The 23,147-nt window shown below is 35.0% G+C and overlaps 1 protein-coding gene across 2 annotated transcripts in view; it reads left to right on the top strand.

Moving 5' to 3' along the window:
* GUCY1A1 (guanylate cyclase 1 soluble subunit alpha 1) overlaps positions 1-17,668 on the top strand; it is a 34,658-nt gene extending 16,990 nt beyond the window's left edge. For both annotated transcript variants that reach the window (XM_084285666.1, XM_084285667.1), the window contains exons 2-9: positions 3,745-4,156; positions 6,854-6,915; positions 8,137-8,195; positions 9,267-9,976; positions 11,184-11,669; positions 12,179-12,322; positions 14,377-14,531; positions 16,734-17,668. In XM_084285666.1, the coding sequence (XP_084141792.1) occupies positions 3,908-4,156; positions 6,854-6,915; positions 8,137-8,195; positions 9,267-9,976; positions 11,184-11,669; positions 12,179-12,322; positions 14,377-14,531; positions 16,734-16,935 (2,067 nt within the window). In that variant the 5' untranslated portion in view covers positions 3,745-3,907 and the 3' untranslated portion in view covers positions 16,936-17,668. The remainder of the gene's footprint in view (positions 1-3,744; positions 4,157-6,853; positions 6,916-8,136; positions 8,196-9,266; positions 9,977-11,183; positions 11,670-12,178; positions 12,323-14,376; positions 14,532-16,733) is intronic.
* The last annotated feature ends 5,479 nt before the right edge of the window (positions 17,669-23,147 follow it).

Genomic DNA, 23,147 nt, shown 5'->3' with positions numbered 1-23,147 from the left:
AGGCATTTTGGCTGTAAGACAAGTACAGATGTAAATATACAATGAAATGTTTGCACAGAGCGTTTTGAGCACTGTTAAATTATTCTACTGCTATGACTATACTATGTAAAGTCATTTTAGTTTTTCTGAGTGGCACAATGCCATGTTCTATTCAGTCAGACATCAAATAAATTAATTGCTTGTAGTTTAATCTCACCACAGATTATTTAATTTTAATTTTCAGTTTGTTTCCAAAGGTAAATAAGACAGCAATTAATACAGCAGAGATGGAGAATTCACATTAAACACTGCAGCTTCCCTGGGATAAGCTCTCAGAAAGCATGTTTGGAGAGAAATCAAAACCAGAAACTTTTTTTCACGTTTCCTCAAGTTGTTTTTTTTTTGTTTTTTTTGTTTTTTTTTTTGTTTTTTTTTTTTACAGTTATGGTCAGAAAGTGTCTTTAAATATTATCAACAATGGAAAGGCTGGAGTTCATTATTCTTGAAACACATCTGCAAATGTTTGATTTAACCTGTGATATGTGCCACATCTCATCTTTCTCATACCTTTTAGTCCATTATACTGCTGGAATTCCTTCTTTAAATTCTACAGTAGTGATTCACTGTCCTTCTCCTTTCAGACACTTAAAACCCCTGTCTAATTACTGTTTGAGTGAGGCAGGTTTTCCTAGAACTTAACGGACTTTTATTTTCTGAATTTTAGTTATATTAAGTGCATGATACTCTTAAGATACCAAATGGAAACTCGATGTTTCAATTAAGAAAGACCTAGTATATGTATGGTTTTTATTTTCAGTATTTGAATCCTCTGAAGTTGTGATGTAATCAGGTTTCCACTCTGTGTCTTTAAAGATGTGATTTAGGGGGTCTTGTCATTGCAGGAACAGAATCTTAACGTGATCACTGCTTTAAACTTGCTATGCCTAATAAGGTGATACTGGTTTGAACTGGAGTACATGCTATCAAAGGTTCATCCCCTTTGTTCCTAGGAAAAAAAGGATAGTTACAAAGTATTTCTGCAAAAGCATTCTTTAGGAACTGTGTCATAATTATTTGGAATTTAAAGATCTGCACATGAAAAATATTATTTTTGTACAACAGTGTTATTACTAGAAATGTCACAGATCTCATTTTACATTCTTGCAAATGCATGATAGCTTTTATGTAAACAGCAGTTGGCAGGAACACAACATCACATTCAGAGGAAGGGCACAGATTCTAGCGCCCACTGGGGAAGAGGAGGCTAAGAGTGTGGGTGTCCTACAGCACCGAGGACGGTAGACTGCATCCCAGAAAGAAGCTGTGAATACAGCAGATGCATGCCCAGCAGCTCTGCCAACTCAGGGATTTTCGTGCCACTGCCCACTTTGCCCCTGAGTTAAGTCCTGGCCTGCGATGATCTTAGGGTGGGACCTGATTCCCACCATGCAGCTTCTGGCCGCTCCAGGTTTTCCTGGTGTAAAATAATGGCAATAAGTTCCCTCACTGAGCTGATTCTGCCTGCCCGGATATTTTTTATACTGCATTGAATGAAACTTTATTAAAATACAATATCCTACAATGGAATTGAACCTCCATGTGATTCCAGATTACTGTCTTCTAGAAAGAAATAATTCTGCCAACTGGGGGAGGGGAAGGGTTGGACACAACTAAAAACTACTAATCATTGCTGAAGGTCAGTCACTACCTTTGTTCGTAATTTAGTGCAAATGCGCTGAAATTTGTTGGTACCTAATTTAACCATTAACTCAGTCTCACATTCTTCACAGACAGAGAACCTTTTGTGTTTTTTTAATTTATTTATTTTTAATAGCAACACATAAATGAAGTATGGCATTAACTGGGAGATGCTCTAGTGTTTTATTACACTTAAACATATTTCAACAAAAAAATATTTCAGATTTTTTTTCCAAAATTTTACTGCTCTTGATTTAAAAAAAGTTTTAGTACTGTTACTTTGTAAATTCAAGATTTATCTTGACATTTAAGGCCCAAATTGAGCAAAGCATGTATGTATATATGTATGATCCATCACAGACATAAATCTATTTTTGGCAATGCTTCACATATATACTTACATTACTGTTTTTCTTAACAGTTTTAGTACACAGATTCAGTACACTGTCCAATTAAGTACAAAAAAGATGCATTTTTTTCTGCTTTCCTTTTTTACTAAAGCAATATGAGGTTATATAATGGTTCCTGAAGGAAAATATTTACATATATATGTAAATACTTATAAAGAAAACTAATATATATTCATGCATACAGAATGTGTGATTCTTGCTTAGAATTTTTCAGTGCCTCATCTGCTACACAAGAGTGTGCAGCAATAAAAAATAAGCATTACTGATACCCATGCAGTAGAAACAAATAATTTTCTATATAAAAACTGAAATCAGAAATACAGAATCTTAAACAGTCTTTAGCCTCTTATTCTTAGCATTGTGTTTACCGATTCTTAAACTAATAGTATATTAATTTTGATAGATGTCCCCTAGAAGCTGACCTGATACCATCAGTATTAAAGCATACTTTAAAAGGCCTTTTCTGCCAATGCTTTTTTTTTTTTTTTTTTTTTTTTTTTCCCCCTTCCAGCAGGAGGTCCAGCCAAAGTGGCTTCTGCCTGTTTCTCCTCTTATCCATGCCACTTGTGCTGGCTCTGCGGCATACCCCTGCTGTGCCATTCATACAGCTGTTTCAAAAGAAGCAGTTGATAACCTGTATCAGAGAATTAGTTATTTTTAAACTCTGGTGCAATTGCTATGTGACCCTAAAAGCCCTTTGGGTGTCTCAGAGGGAGGAAAAAGCAATGTGGTGCACAGGCTGATTAAAGCCACAGTGCCTCTGAAAGAAAGTGTTATTGTACTACATCTCTAGAGAGAGAAATGTAACACGTTAGCTGCTTCAAGAGTTGCCTGAAGGTCTCAAGGATTACCTTGTTAGAGTATTACATGAAGATGAGGGGATCTGATTCAAAGAGCTACGGTCAATAGAAAATGTAGCCCTTAAGGGAAGAGCCTTTTCAGATTAAGTCTTACTAAAATATATGTAACAAAAAGGGAATAATTACTAAAATCAACTGTTCAACTCTGTTCTGAATGTGTTGTTTGAAAGACATCACCTGTAAAAGCATAAAATCCCTTGGTGTTTTCCAAGCAACTATATCAGTTATGTGGTCTAGCTGTCACTAGTCAGTGGCTTTTACAAGAGGCATTAACCTGTGGTCTTGGATGGTCTGCAGTTCCAGCAGTGAAAGTGTCAACTTTATTCACGCAGTTCTCTGTTACAAAAAGGATACCTTGAGCATCAATTAAACTGAGATTTAAGTGTCCATTACAAATCAGTTTAATTGTGCCACATCGGGTAGTTTTAATAGCTGCTTGTGAAGAATTAAGAAGGTTTCTCATTGAAATTCAGGTCTTTACTCTATCAGGAGCCTCATCCATCACTATGACCAAAGATGTATCATATAAAACATTTCCTCTGCCTTAATCACCGGAGCCCCAGTTCAGCTAAGCACTTAACCACACACACCACTTGAAGCATTACCTGAAGCATTCAAATCAGTATGGATTACATGTTTAAAATATCTCATGAGCAAAGCTTAAGTGCTCTCCTGAGCAAGGCCCTAGAAAAGCCATTATTTTAATGTACATATGGTAAAAATGGAACATCATGGGAATTTAAAGGAGAAAATAAAATAACGTTTTGTTGTGTGCTTTTATTTTTCTTGTTTTGTAGGGGTGCATATTTGTTCCCGTGATGACTTTTAACTACCAATAATCTTCCACAGTGGTTGCCTCATCTAATATTCTGGCATCTTCTTCTCTTGTTAGTAAACAAAAGAGAACTATTAAACACAAAGCCAAGTACTCTTAATCTCCAGAGAGAGACTTTGTACAGTATGTTCTGTACAAAACTGAAAGACTTGAAGATCACAGGGGAATGTCCTTTCTCCTTACTGACTCAAACTCACATTACTGATGAACGTGAGAAGGACTGCACAGAAAACAGCTCTAGCGCAGCTCTGCCCATCTGCAAAGAGGTCCATGAAAAAGATGCTCAAGGAGATCTTCCACAGAGGAAAACAAGCAGAAGTAGAGTGTACCTGCACACATTAACTGAAAGCATCTGCAAGCTAATCTTTCCTGAGGTAAACAGATAATGTGTATTAATACTACCATTTCATTATACATATTAAAAATGCATTGATGTAAGCATTTTGAAAGCTGTTTTGACTTCAGAGTTTGTATTCTTATTTAGCTCAGTGTAGCTTAAACCCTCATTTCATCCTTTTCCATTCCTTTTGTATACAATTTTGCCATAATGACTTTTGTCCACTCTTACAATATCTCTTCCATTGTACTTCCCTGTATTTTTAGCCTTCCATTTGCAACCTTCCACTGATCATTTCTCCTTAAAAACATGCATTTCCATAGCATTTTAATAGTGTTACAGTTGGAGAAACTCTGCCATGTCACCTAATTACATGAATTATATGAATTATAGGAATTACATGGTTACCTTGTCAATTCACCTAATTGAATCCATACTAAGTACATTATTCATTACCACAAAAAAAAATAAAAAAATCACTGTTTTCATCTGCTATGATACTGACCTCTGCTATGTTATTTTTAAAAATATTACTGTCTGTGTTTCATCCAAAGGAAAATCCTTAAGCATGTATTCAAGCAAATAATTCAAACAAAGCAAACAGAACTTGTCTTAAGTGGTCTGTACCATAGCTAACTGATTTAAATGTGTGAAGACTACAGAACTTGACACCTAGTTCCAGTGTCCCCACAGCAGAAACCATGTCTTACGCCCTGCCCTGGAGAGACTGAACAGAATAGCTGTGCAACTGGGAAATGCAATGATCATATTGAAACACTGAACTAATTAATGTCTATTAGTTAAAATGAAGAAAATCCTGTAGCAGTTCACAGAGGGATTCTTACATCTCTGCTCAACTCTGCTGAAAACAGGCACAATACATTCACAGCAGTTTCCTTGAGTGAAGATGAATACCAGGGCTTATTTCTGCATAAAGAATCACAACTTTAAAGTGCAGCTGTGTAACATTCTGTACTTGGGCTTGCCTCAAATTTGGAGGAAGGCGTGAATGAACTGACTGATATATATTGGGATTATACAGTGAATGGTCTTCTCTGGATGTTCATTAATTACAATTCAGTTAGGGACAATCAGTGTACCTTAATAAATGTGCTGGAGTTTTTTGAATCTATTTGCACATATATTTTTGCAACGTATCCATCTCATTCTTTTGCTAAAACTCTACATTATCCATTTTTTATAGATGACTTTTTACTTTTGCTGCACTTACATAGAAGAAATTCATCCCTTTAAACTGATCTTTACTTTAAATGTTTAAAGGAAAGACTTCCAAGGCAAAAATGAACTGAAAAGTACCCTTTGTATAGTGTCATGATTGCTGTTTTAAGTCAGATTGGCTGTAGTCTTCTATTTCATCTAATTTTATTTTTAGTATATAGTTGTTGATGGTATTTTTAATGAAATACTTTTTTTTTTTTTTCCTTTAAAGAGTGGTATGCACCTGCCTATTATATAAATATGATAGGCTAGTTCCTCAGCTATGACAAAAGGCTAGCAAAGTTCAGTTTAGATTTTTGATTGGAAACAGTCCCCAGAAGATACTGCCACTCTTTCATGGGATATTTTATTCTGGAGTGAAAACTTTCCTTTTAAAAAACAAACAAACAAAAAAAGTAAAAGATACAGTGGAAAAAATAATTTTGCTAGGGAATGAAAACCAAAGAAAAGCCAGACCAAATCAAGCATAACACACAAATTCTAACATGGAAGTGCAATGCTATTCTATGACCCTGTCTCTGTTGAAGTTTGGGTTTCAAATGATTGGAGACTACATACAGAAGACAGCTCTTCAGGTCACAAAGCAGTTGTAATACACATTTGGGAAGTATTGTATCTGCTCCAATTAGAAACTACAGAAAGAATACGGAAGGAGAGGATTGATGGAAAATGAGGTAAATCTTCATGGTACTCTAAAGGTTCTTTATTATGAAAAATATTTACAAAGGTTATCTACAGTGGATAGATTTTCATCTGGAGGATACTTGGGTTTGCAGAATACCTAGCTGAAATCCTTCTTTTTCTACAAGTATATATCATATAACATCATCTTGAAATGTTATAGTCTTGAAAACAGAAAAGGAGGTAATCTGAAACACAGAATGTTATATTGATCTTTAATGTCTGCTTTTGAGACTGTTACCTTTAGCAATTTTGATGTTGACACTTTTGAAAATTGCCCTGAAAAAAAATCTACTATTCGAAGAAAAGTTAATATTTAGAAGAACCACTTTTTAATATCTTTTGCTGGGGATAGAATGCAGAATGTAGTATTTTTGTTTGTTTGTTTGTTTTTGTTTGTTTGTTTGTTTTGTCATGAGAATAAATTTTATATTTACTAAAGTAGTTCTGAACTGAGGGGTAATTCTCTTTTGGGTGTGGCGGGTTATGATAGAAAGTTGAGTTAGTTATTTCTCAGTAGCACTGTCTTTATTATCCTCTGACAACTTGGAGGTAAAGTACATCACTATTTTAAATGCCTAACTACAGGTACACATCAGCTAAGGGGGCTTAATTACAGTGGTAGTGGAATTGAAGACATCAACATAAACGAAACCCCAAACACAAAAATAGCATGTTCCTTTAATGATGCCACCTTGAAAAAAGATGTTAGTCCCAAGGACAGCAAAGTATTTCTCCTTATAAAAATGTTATTCTTCTGATTAAATTTTCAGCAATGATATTTTAATCAATGTAGATTTTTTTTCTTCCCCAGTTTGAAAGGCTAAATCTTGCACTTCAAAGAACACTAGCAAAACACAGAATAAAAGAAACCAGGTATGTATGTGTAATGGATTTGCAACTGCATTGTGCACCAAAAATGTTTTGCTGAGAGTTATTAAAAACTGGGCTGGTGACTGGGAATCAGGAATTCTGGAATCTATGTTCTATTACCTTGTTAAATTGGTGTGTGACATTTCATGCAATGTAAGTTGGCTTGATGGGCAAAATAAGCCATTTGTGCGGGGAAATGTTGCTTAAAATAAGCAGGTGTTTTGGAGGAACTTGGAGATACTCAGACATAGATGGAAAGGTGAATATGGTTGCCTTATTTCACAATTGTATGGCCTTTTAATAGTAAATAAAACACTGATATTTCTATGACCCTGGGGAAAGAATTTTAAATGCAAATGATTAGTATTACACAAAAAAATGTTGGCTTTGGATATGGTGAATGATCATAGATAGTCTAGATAGCTGAGCAGATGTGTGTTGCAAATGCGGACTGAAATGAATACTTTAATTACGTATTGTTTCATGCAGTATTAGTTTGAAACAAAAACATAGTATTCTATTCTGAATGGTGTATTAAGGCAAATCTAAACATCTGTAATGCAGCTTTTGCATATGTATTTATTTAAAATATTTCAATTAAGGAAATTCAGAAAATCTCTATCAATGGCTAACTGTTTATATAGAAGTTCATCTAAGCTACATCTTCTCATCATTTTGCATCTGACATTCAAGGTGATATTTTTTGACCTCACAGAACTCAGAGAGCTGCCATTCTGTATCACAGACATCTGGATTACTACCTATGAATAAGTAATTTTAAAGTAATGAATTATTCTATAAAAACAGAAATACCTTCTCAAATCTTTTTTATTTAATGGAATGTAAAATGCTTGAATGTATATTCCAGTTATATTATACATGAATATGAAATATAATTACAACTTCAAGTAACAAAATATAATCCAAACTAAAAATAGGGTTGTTGCAACGTAAGAGATTTTAATCAATGACAGCCTGCAGCATTCGGCCTCAATCCATAATCTGAGCTCAGACTAAAATTTTAATTTATCTCAAATGCACAGGATAATCTAAGATCCCACCAAAACCCTGTTTTGCATGAAAGAAAAACTGCCTATTTGATCAGCAGAACTTGGTCTTTACTGAGTAAAGACAGGCTAGATATAACTTCTGTTGCATATTATTTTTACCATGTTTATCTTGATTTTTTCTGGGGTTTTATTTATATTTTTATGATCTTTACAGAAAAACTGGGGATAGAGAAGATTTTGAAAAAATAATCAGTGATCATGCTGATGCAGCAGGTAATGTAAGCTTGTTTAATAACACATCGATATTGCACATACATAGATTATATAAAGCTGATATAACTATAAAGTAATGCATGCATGTATAAAATAGTCTTGTTATTAAGAAATAATTTCCTCATCATGATGGCTTGAGTGATGCTGACATCACAGACAGTAAACTACATCTGTGCAACTAACAGCTCAGAGAGTCAAGACTTGAGTTAGAGTTTCTCAACTCTGAGATGTCATAATTCATACACTGCAAAGATAACAACATATAGGGAGTTGTAAGATACATTCAGTAATACATGACAGTGTTATACTGAAAAAATGTTTGATCCTTTACATCTTCTGGAGGATTCTAGTCTGTGGGAAGAGAACTGCTTTAATTTGCAATAGGAGAACTCTCTGGCTACATCTATAGTAGTAAATTAACATTTCCAGAAACTGAAACTTGGTCTTCTGTATACTTAAGCTGTTAAGCTGGTCCTGGCACACAGTTGGCCTGTGACAGATAACAGTTTTCCAAATGATTCCCAGTAACAGTTGGGGAGTTGGGACATACTCAACAATCAGTTTGCGTGCAGCTATCCCATTAAAATGAATTTGCTACAAAGATGTGAGCCGTTCTGTGCCAGTTGGTCTCAGTGCCCTGGAATATTCCTAGGGTCATTTAATTTATTGGATCAAGCATAATATTTATATCTGCATGTGTGCACAAAGACGATTTAATTTTGACTCTTATTTAGTTTTATAAAATTATTTTATTTCTTTATGTCAGGCTAAGGGAACTGGGTTAGGTCCTGTGCCAAAATGTGCATTCATTCTGTCTACACCCCCTACTGCACAACACTGAGTCTTGGATCATTCCAAACTACAGCCTATTGCCTCCATGTTTTCCAGGCACCAGGTAGTACAACTTTAATTGGTCATAACAGGACACATAAGAGCGAAACTCCTCAGCTGTCTGTGATGGGTCAAGGAAGGAAATTGCTAATTTGGTTTGATGTAGGATGAAAAAAGTGGAGATTAGCCTGAGATTCAGCATGATGTGTGCAGTTCTGACTAAAATATGATTCCATGCAGGTGTGCCTGTGGAGTCTCTACGGGAATCTCTTGGTGAAGAGCTATTCAAAATATGCTATGAAGAGGATGAACACATACTAGGAGTTATTGGAGGAACCCTTAAGGACTTCTTGAACAGTTTCACTACTCTGCTGAAGCAAAGTGGCCACAACCAAGAAGCAGGAAAAAAGGACAGACTTGAAGAAGCCTCCATATTATGCCTGGAGAAAGATCAGGACTTCTTAAATGTGTATTACTTCTTTCCCAAGAAAGTCACGAGTCTTATTTTATCTGGCATTATTAAGGCAGCAGCTCATATTTTGTATGAAACTGAGGTGGAAGTCATGCTCATGCCTCCTTGTTTCCATAATGACTGCACTGAGTTTGTTAATCAGCCTTATTTACTTTACTCTATACAAGTCAAAAGCGCAAAACCTTCTTTATCTCCATGTAAACCACAGTCTTCACTTGTGATTCCTGCCTCTGTATTCTGTAAGATTTTCCCATTTCATTTTATGTTTGACAAGGACATGTCTGTTCTACAAGTTGGAAATGGGATAAGAAGACTTTTGACCAGGAGAGAATTTCAAGCTAAGCCTAATTTTGAAGAGTATTTTGAAATTCTTACCCCTAAAATAAGCTGCACTTTTAGTGGAATAATGACAATGCTAAATATGCAGTTTACTGTACGAGTGAGAAGATGGGATAATACTGATATGAAATCATCCATGGTAAGAGAATTTTTAAAACTATGGCTTCAGTGAGGAATTTATTTTCTTCTTTTGGAAATGCGAGACAGTTAAAATAGCCACCAAACAAAATTATGTTGTATTTTTCATTGTCTGCCTTTCAACATCTAATACAAATAAATAATAATGATCTATGGTGAGGGCACTGTAAGGTAATTCAGATTCTGGAACCAATATTTAGTCAAAATTCTCCATTAGAACTTCTTTTTTTTACATGAGTAAAATCTGATTGTTAACATGATTTTATTAAAAAATGAGTAATTTGAAATATGGAGATAAACTCAGTGAATTGAGATAAAGTCAGTGGCATGTCATGCTGCTGAGAATAAGAGCATCACCACTACAGAGACGGTGGCAGGGGAAGCTTAACCTAAGTGCAATTGAGTCACCTAAAAACAACAGTTCTAAGATTTGGGGAAAGGAATAGACATTTCCTGTGCTCATTGAGCCTTTGCTTTCTTCAGGATTTTGTATCTTTGATATTCAGATACCTGAACTGATGCAATCACTATCATGAAATATCCTTTTTTTTTTTTTTTTTCTCAAAAAAAAAAAATAGTGATTCAAAGCAATGTTAAGGAGAGCTCTGCAGCATCTTGCACATTACACAACTGAGTATGGAAGAGACATAAAAACAGCACTTCACACAAAATACCGTGCCTTTTCAGGTCATTAAAGTGGGATATTTCTGGCATTTTTGCTTTTTAATTTTAAATTGCAGTGAGTACTGAACATCCTCTAATAAAACTGAAACAGTTGTTTTTACTTTATCTTACAGAGAAAGAAGTGCATGAACCAAACATGATTTTGCTAACCAGTTGTTAGCAGAAATTCATTGACCACTGTAATCAATACAATCTTAAACAGTAGATAAAAATGTACAAAATTCTTCTTTTGATTTTCTTTTCTCTCTAAGATAAAATTGATACTTACTAATACCCAAACATAATTAGGGGTTTGTCCTTAAGCTGTGGTTTAACTTTTGCACCAGAAGGCTCATGTAAAATAAGCTGAACTTACGATTTAGCTGTATGATTTTGTATTCCATGTTTTCTCTTTAGCAACTGAATGAAGATGTGAGGACTATGGGCCACTCTGATTCACCTGTGGTTCAGCAAAATGTGTGTCTTGTTTCTAAGCACTTGCCATGCAAGTTGTGCATGAATCCTTGTTTCTTTAACTGTTTCAGGTAATGGATCTTAAAGGCCAAATGATCTATATTCTTGAATCCAGTGCCATCCTATTCTTGGGATCCCCGTGTGTGGATAGGCTAGAAGATTTTACAGGACGTGGATTATACCTCTCAGATATTCCTATTCACAATGCACTGAGAGATGTTGTTCTGATCGGAGAACAAGCCAGAGCTCAGGATGGACTGAAAAAGAGGTTAGGAAAGCTGAAAGCAACCCTTGAGCAGGCCCATCAAGCACTTGAAGAGGAAAAGAAGAAGACCGTAGATCTTCTGTTTTCTATTTTTCCCGGAGAGGTTGCTCAGCAGCTGTGGCAGGGACAAGTTGTGCAAGCCAAGAAATTTAATAATGTCACAATGCTTTTCTCTGACATTGTTGGATTCACTGCCATCTGTTCTCAGTGCTCACCTATGCAGGTTATCACCATGCTTAATGAGCTTTATACTCGCTTTGATTACCAATGTGGAGAGCTAGATGTCTATAAGGTACACAATTTATTGTTCTTCTGTGGGGTTCTGTGGCAGGAAAAGAAATTATGAGTAAATGGGACAGAGGATAATAGAAGTCCAAAAAATATTTTGTCCTACACCTTCATTTTATGAAAGATTTAAAATCAATCACAAAACAATGAAAAGTATATCAACAGCATCGGCCATGCTTGCAGCCAAGTGAGAAACCCATCAAAACCTAAGAGGTCATTTTAAAAATTAATTTCAGCTACAGTGCTGTGAATCTGGGGTAAATAGGTGTTTAATGTAGCAACAGGTGCCTGACAACAGGTGAGTAAGGAAAGGTATTCTAGCATTGTGCGTAGCAATAAATACAAGTTGTATATTTATTTCCTTTTGAATGACACTGCAGGGTTTGCCCAGGACCATTTAGCAGGACAAATAAATCTCAGTCAAACAGTTAGGTAAAATTCCTGCTGAGACCACAGACTATTCTTTTATATGTCAAGCAGTATAACACTAAGGAACAAATATACCTGTTTCAGGTTGAGACTATTGGAGATGCCTACTGTGTTGCTGGAGGTTTACACAAAGAAAGTGAAACCCATGCTGTTCAAATAGCATTGATGGCCCTGAAGATGATGGAGCTATCAGATGAGGTGGTGTCTCCCCATGGAGAGCCTATCAAGGTCATATATTTTTTTGTATTTTATATGGTAAAAATGGAAATTTTTGGTTGTCTAGTTGGTTTCAGGGTTTTTGTGTCAAGGAGATTTCACATTAATTCAAACAAGGTGTGGGATCAACGGCGTATGGCTGGAGAAACTGATCGTTTTAGTTCTATGAATGAGAGTTTTGTAGAGAGGTAAAGATGAAACAGAAATCTGAAAATTAACCCCAAAAGCTTAAATGTGAAATCAGTAGGTGCACATTGATAAGCTGCTGGTTTTGTCTCCGTAGCAATACATTTGTAAGTGGCGTGAAATATTCTGTTACCATTTTATAATTAGGAGACTAATCCCTTAGAATTGGAACTAATGAGAACATCAAAGTCTTTTGAGGCAACAGGTATAAACATGAATAATCAAATACATGTTCTAAATACAGCAATCCACATATCTTTAATGGATTCTGTTGCTGTTCATGTTTTACAGTCAGATACTGAACCAATACCATAAGAATGGCAAGACAACTGCCTGATTCAGAGGTAGTTACATTTATGGCCTCCTTTCAGTGAGGACTTAAGCATGTACTGAACTTACCACATAGGTTCACCTCTCACTGGGAAAAAAAAAAAAAAAGAGAGAAAGATTGGTGTGCATGACAAATGATGTGGGCCTTCCATTAAGTTCAAATGTCCTGGAATGTGGTCTATTTTTTTAAATACTGGTGTCTCGATTCATTATGTCTTTCATTTGCTCATTTTTAACTTTCATCTATTCATTCATTCCTTTAGAAAACTTCAAACTTCTTTGATTATAGATAATGAATGTTTGTATTGCAAAAACAAGAAAGTGATTATTAAGAGGATAACATGTTCCACATTTATCATACATTTATATAACAGCAGTGTTATAAATACCATTCTTTTTGTATTTCACAATATCAAATTAAACTAGGGTTAAAAATATAGAAACATCTTGTCATTATTATTATTATTATTATTATTATTATTAACATGTTTATAATTTCCACACAATTGCTACTTCTATAGTTTTGAATGAGCAATGTCATTACATTCAAAAAGTAATTTTAAAATAGAAATAAAAAAAAAATGTATAAACAACTTCGAGAACCTTCTTAGAAGAAAACAGAATCTTTTTATTTCTAATGAAAGCACACATCTATTTTAATGAAACGCTTCATGATTGTTTTGCAAAGCAACAAGTATGTCGTGGTATACTGTCATTTTCTATATAAATTGTCAAAGAAAAGGCGTGACTGCAAACTGCTTATTTTAAATCAGACTTCTGTGTCAATGTACGTATATGAGCCATCTTTGCTGTGTGGGTGGATTTTGCTTTTGTTGCTTTTTTTGCTTTCTCACTCAAAACTAGAAATTGTAACTTCTTCATAAATGATATGGTATTCTGTGTGTATATAAAGAATAGCACAGACAGTAGATATGCATGTTTCCCAACATCAGCCATTGTAGTGTCAGAGTGCTATGCTGAAGAAAACATGTCTACATATGTATAATGAGCATAAAATACAATAAAAAAAAAAAAAACATAAAAACCAGTACCAGCTAAGCAAAACTCAAAAATCTGAGTACAAGTTTTAAAGAAGAGGTACCAAAATGTATCAACTGCTGTATAATTTCATTAATTAGCCAAATTATGTACTCTGATATTGGGATTTACTCTTAAGTGGTACATTGTAAATACAATTCAACTGAAACTACAGCATATACATATTTTCTTCACTGTTCCCTAAGTCTTCTGACCATAACAGAAAAGTGTGTGATTCAGTAACTGTCACCAGTCTAACATTGTGCCATGCAGTTCCTCCCAGGAAAATATTCTTCACGTCTTCACGTCTCCTGATGATGTTTATACATCGAGGTAAACTTGGGCTAGCGCAGGCAGTAACGAACAGAATACAGACATTTTAAGGAGGCTATACCAACTGAATTTGTATTACTAGCTCATAATCTATTTATTTTAAAGGAAAAATGCATAAAACTGACTTTAACCATTTCATTATTTTTATTTAATGCTTTTGTCTATCTTTTTATTTGAAGATGCGTATTGGCCTTCATTCTGGATCTGTCTTTGCTGGAGTTGTGGGGGTTAAAATGCCTCGTTATTGTCTCTTTGGAAATAATGTAACTCTTGCCAACAAGTTTGAGTCTTGCAGTGTACCTAGAAAAATAAATGTCAGCCCAACAACTTACAGGTACAGTGCTTTACAATGTACGTCTGTAAAATGTCCACCTGAAGTAGTTAATGTGAAATTTATTCATTATCTTGCTGATCTTTTTTCTTCCCTCTGAAGTGCTACTGTTTATTTTTCTTTTTTTTCTCTTTTTATCTGATTGCCCATGATCGTACCGTGGTTATTTTTATTCAGAATGCAACCAGCAGCAATTATAAGGGTGAAACAGAACAGCTGATATTTATTTTTCAGATGTTGTGTTTAAAATAAATGGAGGATCAGGGCCAATTTTGCTTCTTGCCCTGAAGCCAAAGAAAAATCTCTTGAATTTTTACTTCTCTCAAATAGTTGTCTCCTCTTTGAGCTAAGTATCTTTCAGTGTAAACTGATGCCAAGTTTATGCAGGTGCCCTTGAAAATAACCACTTAACTGCACAATTATTAAGCATCACCTTATGCATCTCCATTCTCTTTTGATTAGGGTAGTTGAATGAATAGATTGCAATGAATCAACCAAGCCAGTGTTTAGTTTATACCTGTCTTGATCACAGCTAAGTTTGAACCTTAGTATGTAATCTAGTCTGTACTATTTATTATCCATTCAAATCAGACATTTTTAGGGTATTTGTTGTCATGCAGTTAGCAAGCTCTCCCATGGAAAATACAGCATCTTTCTTTTGTACCCTTCATACTCCCAACCTCTCTTTGTATTGCTGTTTGTAATACTCTTTGTATTATCTATTTAATTGTATTTTAAAATTACCTTGCAAATATGTTTGTGGCCAAGTAATAGTGTTTTATAAGTTTGAATTTGGTGGTAGTAACAGTTCAGACTGTTACTCCAGGTCCAGGTCTGAATTTTATGCCACTTAAACTGATACAGATTATTGTTTCTTCCAGAGTGGCCAAAAAAAGTGAACTACACAAAGTGAATTCAGTAATAGGAAGCAATATTGCTGGATGGGTAAAATAACCAGAAATATGGATATAGTTTTTTTTTTCCTTTTAAGGAAGCACTACTGCCTTCACTGCAGCCTGGACAGTCACCTATTCCTATTCAGTTTGTACCCACTGCTGCATATCTGATCTTGTGGCAAGGTCCTGTGGCCACTGTTAGAGAATTTGGCATGGGATCCTCTGACATTCCGTGCAGCACATGCTATGTGACTTACAGGGTGCCAAACTATAGATTATCTTGTATAGGTGATTTTTACACACGTGTTAGAGGTATCAGAGTACACAGCAAGTAACCTGCTTTTGGATCATGTACTCTAAAGAGCTACAGTGTATGTTAGAAGTACAGTGGTGGCCAACAGTGATTTCTTCCATGTGCATATGGCATAACATTTTGAATCAGATTGGCTATACCCTTCTCTTAAATCAATAGACAGTTTTTCCACACAAGATTTTTTTATATTCTGAGGCATACTCTGCATGGCTGTGTATTCATTTCAAGAGAATATCTGAAATGAGTACACTGTTGAAAAAAATAATTGTTTGGATGCCTAGAAAACAGGCAATTTAGTTAAAGGATAAACTATTGTTATTATTCTCATGGTATGTTTTTTTTTTCCCCTGCATGAATGATGTGTTAACACACTTTGTGTTTAGTGTTTTTACTTTCTGATTTGTACACGAATTATAAACAGATATTGATAACATTATGGCACCTGGCACATCTCCTATATGTAAAAGTATTTGTCTGGAACATTAGTAACAGGTTTACATTATTTATCTCTAAAGAGTACTGATCTGTATTTCAGATATAAAAGACCACTAGGTTTAGTGGACCTATGTGTGAAAAAGCAAAATTCTTAGAAGTAGTAAGAGGATCTGAATAGTTCAGTTAATAAGCTTTTCAGTATTTCATTAACACTAATCATGCTACCAGTCTCATGCTAAGCTGAGCTAGCTGTCAGTACTAGACCAGTTTTGCAAATACTTAGAACAAATATATCACCTACATTAAAAGCACAGACAAAAAAAAAAAAAAAAAAAAAAAAAAAGGGCAATGTTCCTGTTTGCACTGGTGCATTAATTAACTGGTTATCAAAATTACTAAACAAACAGTTTTTTTAATATTTTCATGAAATAATGTATAACTATAAAATCAAATTCTGCCCTGCTTTATAAAGAATACACAAATAATTATTGAATGTCTATGCATGTAGTAACAATTAGTGACTGATTCATTTTTAACCAAGATGATTAATTTTTGTTATAGGTTGTTAAAAGAATATCCAGGTTTTGTGTTCACACCTCGCTCAAGAGAAGAACTTCCTCCAAATTTTCCCAGTGATATTCCTGGAATTTGCTATTTTCTGGATGCTTATATTCAAGGAACAAGCTCACTGACTTGGTTTCAAAAGAGAGATTTGGGAGATGGCAATGCCAACTTTTTGGGTGAGGAAACAGGAATAGACTAAATTGTCTAGCACATTCACAAGTGTATAGAATAAATTTATAAATATTCTGTGTTTTTTTTTTGTATAAATTGAAATTTTTTTTTTAAATGTATGAAACATGAAAGCACTTTAGGTTGTTAACACCTGAAAGCCAGTATTAAAATTTCAGGAAGTATGTCACTGAGTACTTTCTACTTTTCCTTTGGATAGGAAACATAGTCACTAAAATAATATTGCAACTTTACTGTTTAAAATGCTACTAAAAATACATTTTCCTTGTGGTGATTTGTAAGTGCTACATAACAAACCTCTCAGTTCTATCTGTGCTGAGAATTCTAGACGTATTGTATGTGCAGTGTGTCAGGAAACATAATGTGCAAGTCATGCAGCCACATGCCGTGTTGTGAGCTGGTGCTTACCAATGACTATTAGAAATACATTTTCTTGGTGATTCCATAAGAAAAATATCCATAAAAATGCTGTCACTGCTATCACATACTCCTTCCAGTGCATCCTTTGGGCCCCATCCTTGTAGCTGCTGACCATCTTCTAACACTTGCTGGAGTGTGCTCAGCATCTTCTGGATCAGGCTGTTAATTGTAGCTAATACACATGTAAATAGCAAAGTTCGCTGCTTACTGTTTCCTGAACTTTATTTTGTGTATAAAATGAACATAGATTAAAACACTGTATAATCACATACTAAAGTCTCTGTAATCATCAAACAGTATTTTATTTCTTGGGGTTTTTAAAATACCTTATAAAAAATATCAACTTGCTATTATGTATTACAGCAATAAATGTTTTCTTTTTGTTGTCATTTAAATTTGAAAAGTTTTAAAAGGAGTGTAATAAAATGTGCTCTGGACTGTTTACTTAGAAAGGAAATTTCCCATCGGACTGTATAACATGGAACAGAAACACACTGTTTTAAAGCCATGATCCTTGTTCAAGGAGAGCAGTATATACATGACATATTACCTGGAATGCCTATGCTACACTCACTTTGTAGTTGTCAGGGGGATCTACAGATGAACAGAAGTGCTTTAAAACATATCAACACATGTATTAGTATTTCTATGGTAAAAGCTTTTCTATAGTGGATGGTGGAACATGAGTGGAGAACTCACAAGGGTCTGCCTCTGCAACTGGCAGAATAGAGTTAGTTACTGAGTCCTGAGTTTGGGATTGTGCCTTTGTAACTATCAGATTCATCTGCACAGAAATTTCTCTGTGTTGTACAGGTTGGTCCCAACTGCAGGCTGGAGAACTGCATTGTTTACACACATAAAAGTATTTCCAGTAGTACCAAATACTAATTGTTATTACTCTAACCTCTTAAACTCTTGGGTTTTGGCATATCAAACCATAAAAGCCTATCTCCAAGATACGTGCTGCTGAATCAAGATTTTGCTCTCTGAATATTTATTTACAGGTCACAATTTTATTAGACAAAGGTGCCATTCTGTTTTTTGTTTTGTTTTGTTTTGTTTTGTTTTCCTGAATTTGACTGCTTCATTCTGAAGCTATTGTTCTTATCCTACTCCTTTGCAGTAGAAACTTGTACAGAACAGGTACCATCAGAACTTTGAGAAAAGTCATTATAAGAGACTAGCTTTATGAACATTTAAAAAGTGCATTTTAATTCATGTTTCTTGTGAGCATCATTTGAACAAAACTTGAAATAGGGAACAAGGAATCCTGCTATTCCTTGAGATATCCTATATCCATCCAAGATGTTTAGAAACTGACTCAAAAAAGGAACCTGAAAGGCTATATGTGCACGATACACACATACACACACACATATATATGCACATTTGTAATATTTTTAACAGCAGTGTTTCAAGAAAACAAGAATTTTGCAAGTCTAGGTGACTGATCTTTGCAATATTATTTTCTTAGGAAAATTCTATTCTATTGACAGAAATACCCCAAGACTAGTAGCAGTCCCACAAGGACACTCCTAGATATAAAAATGATAAGAATTATACTACTGACTCATGGTATTGACCCAGTAATAACCAAAGTCAGTAAAAATCTATCCATCTCTATGTCATTTATTGAAGATTAAAAAACACATAGGCTTTTAAACAAAAAGGATTTCTTTCTCTATATCTACAGAATGGGAGGGGAATGTAGGATATTCATCCTGGCAGTTCTTGACTCCTTCCTATGCATCTCTCTATAAAATAAAATGTGCCCTAGGCCAACATTTTTACTACAGATTAAATTCACCCTCCAGTGTTACTTTTTATAACTCTCTCTTTTTTTAACACACAGTAGGCTACGTTATCAGCTAAGATAAAATTTCTGTAGAACTCCTTTTTATTTCACTGACTTTTTTTTTTGCTGAGGAAGTCAAAACATTCTTTTGTCTACTTCAGCCCTAATTCAGACAAGTATCCTGATAAGTTGCTTAAGCATACATATAAAGCTATATGCTTTCATGTCAGTGAGATAAATAGGATTTATGCACATATTTAAGAAAATGATCTGGAAAGGTACTTTAATATGTACTTGTGTCCATACCTGCTCTGAAAAACAACAACAACAACAAACAACACAAGTCTATATTTATTTTTAAGTGTAACTGTTAAGAATTTAGGCCTCACTGAAGCTGTTCTCCTGTTTAAGTTTTTTGTCGAATGAATACATTTTTAATAAGGGACAGTTATTTTCAGCTAATCTTTTCACTTAAATTAAAGCCAATGGAAATAAAAGAATCAGAAAATTGATAAGCAAATTGTTGAGATAATTAAAAAGAAGGCAATTTAATTGATACAATACTGGGAGATTTTGCAAGGAAATCAAACAATTGTTTTTAAGCTGATGTCTTTTATACTATTATGTTGTCTGAAATTGTGAAGTCTTCAGAGACTATACAATGCTTTTGATATAGACATGCACAATTTAGTATTATGTACACAAACTGATGTGATGTGATTCTGATGTGATTTTTTATTTTACTAGTACATCAGCTGTGGGACTGATTCCTGTTCACATTTACTCAGTGAGATGGAAGATATGGTTTTGTCACACAGTAATTCCTTAGGCAAAAAGTTGTAAATAGTCCTTGGAATAAATAAGAAATAGTTCCTCTGAAGATATATATATATATATTCCAAGTGGATATAAATCCACTACTTTTATTTCATTCAGGCAAAACCTGATCTGATTTCAGGGAAATGTTGGGATTTTTTTTCTCATTGCTGGTGTCAGAGGAAGTGCAATTAGCGTAGAGTGGTGTTTTCTTTCTCTGTGAACTGCTGTACAAAAACAAACCAAATGAATTCACAGAAACTGACAAAACATTGCAGTACACAGATAACTGAGCCCCAGGCCAGATCTACTTCTTCCTGTGAAGGAAAAATTCAGACCTCCCCAAACCCAGTTTACTTCTCCCATCACTTTCTTTTGCATTCTCTGCAGAAACAGAGCATTTCCAGCTGTAAGCTGAAAGCCATCAGAATTAAGGGAAATTTCTCTTGAATCTTGGCAAAGGGACCTTCTTTCAAACCCCACCCATCCTATAACCCAGCAGCTACTCTAACTGCTACCATTTTTTTGTGTGTCTGGTCATTGTTCTGAAAAACCAGTGGAAGGGCTGTTTTTGTTTCCTGGAATAGCAATAATTTTTGTGGCTATTTGCCATACAGCATACAAGGGACTATGTTGCTTTCAAAGCCATGCTTCAGTTCATCTGAATTCAGTTCAGCATGAACCAAAATGAACTTCTCTGAAATGAAAGCTAGGACTTTCTTTTCTACTTCTGAAGTCTGCAAGATATGTGCTACAACAGACTTTAGAGGCCTCTTAAACCATGTCTGGTGGCATGGCTGCTCACAACTACATAGGAAGGAAATGAATCAGATATAAACCTTTCCTTTTTTTTTTTTTTTCCTTAAATTATTTTCCCAGTCCAATTTGCTTGAGTTCACTGACAGTCCTTTTCTGTAAAGGGAGAAAGTAAAACCCACAGCCCTACATTACTCAGCAGCACTCTGATACTGAAGCACCAATAAAAGGCAGGAGAAAATCAGTGGTTCTGAAACCTCTGCTTCATCCAGATGCAATTGTTTAAAGATAAGTTTTTTCCTGAGCATGAACAGTAGGATCTGAATGTTAAATATGCAGCTAGGCTGGAATATGAACCTGGAGAGCCAGTCAAAAAAATAATAAACTGGAAGAATCTAAAACCAAGTAAACAACCTTATAAAGTTGCATGTCTTGAGCTTCAGTGGATTTTTGATGCTGACAGTAAAGTCAAGTTGAGCCAGCTGTTTCCTAATCTAAATGGAAATGAAGACATACATTTAGTAATGTCCCAAGTATGCGCAAAGGAGCAGATCAAGTAATAGACCGTTCCACTCTTCTATATTTTTAACCCAAAACAAAACCTGCAAAGAAATATCAAGGACCATAACTTCCCAGGAACTTCGGACTACAAGTCTATGAAAATCAGCTGGAGTCTTTCCACTGTTTGTAGGAGGTGTTAGGAAAGAATTGGTTAGGTATAATTACTTTGCTTTGCAATTGCTAACATGATATTCCTCTTACAGGAGGATGCAACAGAGCCTGCAACGTTTCTCAAATCTACATAGATTATTGTATTGACTTATTGAGGGTTGTTTCATTTATAGCTTGTAAATACCAGAATTAGAAAACAAACCAAATGGTATATTGCTACATTAAAAATAACTAGTCTTGCTGAAGGGATCTTAAAAAAACGCATGCCTGTTTCTGCACCTTAAAAGCATATTATGATAATCTGAAATTTCAAGTCTCAGACCATTTGAAATAGCAAAATAAAAAATACCCATAATTCAGTTTGATGTTAATAAAATAGCTTCATTAAATGAAATCCAACAATACCATATAAAGCACCATTTTTATTAGGGTTTACAGTAACAATATAAACTTTAAGAGCAAAGTCCAAAGTGAAAAAATGTAACTTATTAAAATGCTTTGTTTTATAGTGGTTGTGTATTAACACAAACCACACTGAACTGAGTGTAAAAGTTCTTGGCCAGCTAGTAGTTATCCCAAAATTATTGTCTCAGCTATTGTCCTTTCATACAGCATAAAAGGATCTTATGTTACTTTTGCTTTCACAGACCTCAACAATTCCCAGATGAAGTTAGCATTGCACATCAGGAAAAACCCCGTGTATCAACACTTAAAAAGTACAACAGTTGTTTTTCTCCCGTAATCCGAGACTGCAACTCTTTTAGTTTTCTGATGGCCAATGCAGGAAACTCCTGAGAAGTATGCAAGGGTTCTGGGGGACACAAAGGGGAGAAGTTGCCTTGTGGGATTTCAGTTATAGAAAACTTTCTAAAAGGCTTTTCAGACCATAATTCCACCCCACACACATCCCCGCTGTGCCTAGTTCCACAGCTACTCTCCTGATCTTGAACACTAAAAAGCAGCTGGGCAGCAAGTCATGAACCCAGTGCATGATGTTCCCCAAATTAGAATGAGACTGCATGCTATAGAGAATGAGCTGCAGGCTTTATGGAAGTGCAGCTGATACAGCCTAAATGGTTGTGTGAAATGCGTTACTCCGGTGACCAAATGTCTAGTGACTGACAGGGCTGGGCTTTGAAACACAGCCTGGGGTTAACAGCTTAGAGTCTGACATGTATGTAGTGTGCCTTGTTGACTTAAAGCCTGTCTGTCCTTCTACCAAAACCAAATGTTGTGTAAGACCTACCAGATAATCTTGATTCAGCCGACACCTCGAAAAAATGTTGGCCCCTCTCAGCAAATCACGTGGTTGATTTCTTTAATTCAGCACTGTCCAAACCTTTAAAATGGGAACCCTGTTTTAGAAAAGGAAATTAATTACTGTGTTCTTCAACACTGCTGATGCTGTCGAGTCTACCACTTTTCAGTTTACATTTAACAAATCTACGTCACCTCTGATGCCAGAACACTTGCATATAAAGCTTAATCTCAAGAACAGCTTGCAATGCAACCTACAAGCCTGAACCAAACCAAAAGAATTGTATAGAGCAATTTTGAATTTTGGTGATATCAGCACTTTTTAAAAAAGTGTCACACTTGTATGCAAAATTGCCAGGATAATCTACATTCTGAAAACCATATTCAAAAAGAATTTGATGTAATTTCTCTAGTACCTTTTTATAAGCATAGGGGCTTACCCCATATACAGAATAAACAAGTGAATTTCTTTGAAAGTTCAAAACAATTAGGATGTTGTTACTACT

This window comes from Netta rufina (genome assembly GCF_964035555.1).
Source record: "Netta rufina genome assembly, chromosome: 4".
NCBI lineage: Eukaryota > Metazoa > Chordata > Aves > Anseriformes > Anatidae > Netta > Netta rufina.
Note: the sequence above shows the minus strand (reverse complement) of the source record. Positions and strands in the feature narration are given on the sequence as shown.